Source organism: Galeopterus variegatus, unplaced genomic scaffold (genome assembly GCF_000696425.1).
Source record: "Galeopterus variegatus unplaced genomic scaffold, G_variegatus-3.0.2 Scaffold3812, whole genome shotgun sequence".
Taxonomy (NCBI): domain Eukaryota; kingdom Metazoa; phylum Chordata; class Mammalia; order Dermoptera; family Cynocephalidae; genus Galeopterus; species Galeopterus variegatus.
In genome coordinates, this window is record NW_007729923.1 from 232209 (window position 1) to 233024 (window position 816).

An 816-nucleotide genomic window follows, 5' to 3' on the forward strand; every position below is an offset into this window, starting at 1 on the left:
CAGAGAAGATGATGGCCGCAGCATGGATCACATCTTCAATCAGAATCATGGATGTGTCTGTGCAGGCCAAGCGCAGCACAGGCTCAAAATCACAGAAGATCTGGTGGTTTAATTAGGTCCACAGAAGGGCAGTGTGGAAATCCATGCAATTTCTGGGAGCAACACAAGAAAGCCAAAGACGCAGGAGCCTGCAGACAGCTGAGCACACAGCTGGGGGGTCATGATGGTTGGGTATCTGAGAGGGTTACAGATGGCAACATACATGTCAATGGCCATGGTGGTCAGCAAAATCCCCTCCAAATTTCCCAGTGAATGGAAGAAGTACATCTGCAAGAGGCAGCCAAACATGGAGATGGTCGTCTGCTTACTGATGAGGTTGGAGAGCATTTTGGGAATTGTGGCAGTGGTGTACCAGATCTCCAGAAATGAGAAAATGCTGATGAAATTGTACATGGGTTTGTGGAGGTGAATATCCATCCTGACTGCAAAAACCACAGTGAGATTCCCAATAACAATGAATATGTAGATGGTGAGCAGAGGAATGAAGAAGAGGAGGCTACCTTCTTCCAACTGGGGGAATCCAGAGAAGAGAAACTCTGTCACTGTGAAAGTCTGGTTACTTATCATCATGGGCTCAGCGACTTTAACTGTTATGAAAGACACAGCTCACTTCCTAGATGAAATGTAAATAGTCAGTTGAACTGGCTCTTATAAGAATCAAATGAAAAATATGCTTTAGGCAGATAATGTACCTCTATTCATTCATGGATTAATTAAACAGATATTCATTTAGTGCCTACTATATGCCAAGCACAA

The 816-nt window shown here is 44.0% G+C and overlaps 1 protein-coding gene across 1 annotated transcript; it reads right to left on the reverse strand.

The window, feature by feature from the left end:
* Nucleotides 1–7: 7 nt before the first annotated feature.
* On the reverse strand, nucleotides 8–630 carry LOC103601622 (olfactory receptor 6K3-like; the record flags this gene model as incomplete). Its single annotated transcript, XM_008586053.1, is given in 2 exon segments — nucleotides 8–111; nucleotides 114–630. Coding segments are annotated over 2 exon segments (621 nt in total), but the record flags the coding sequence as incomplete, so codon positions are not given.
* Nucleotides 631–816: the final 186 nt, after the last annotated feature.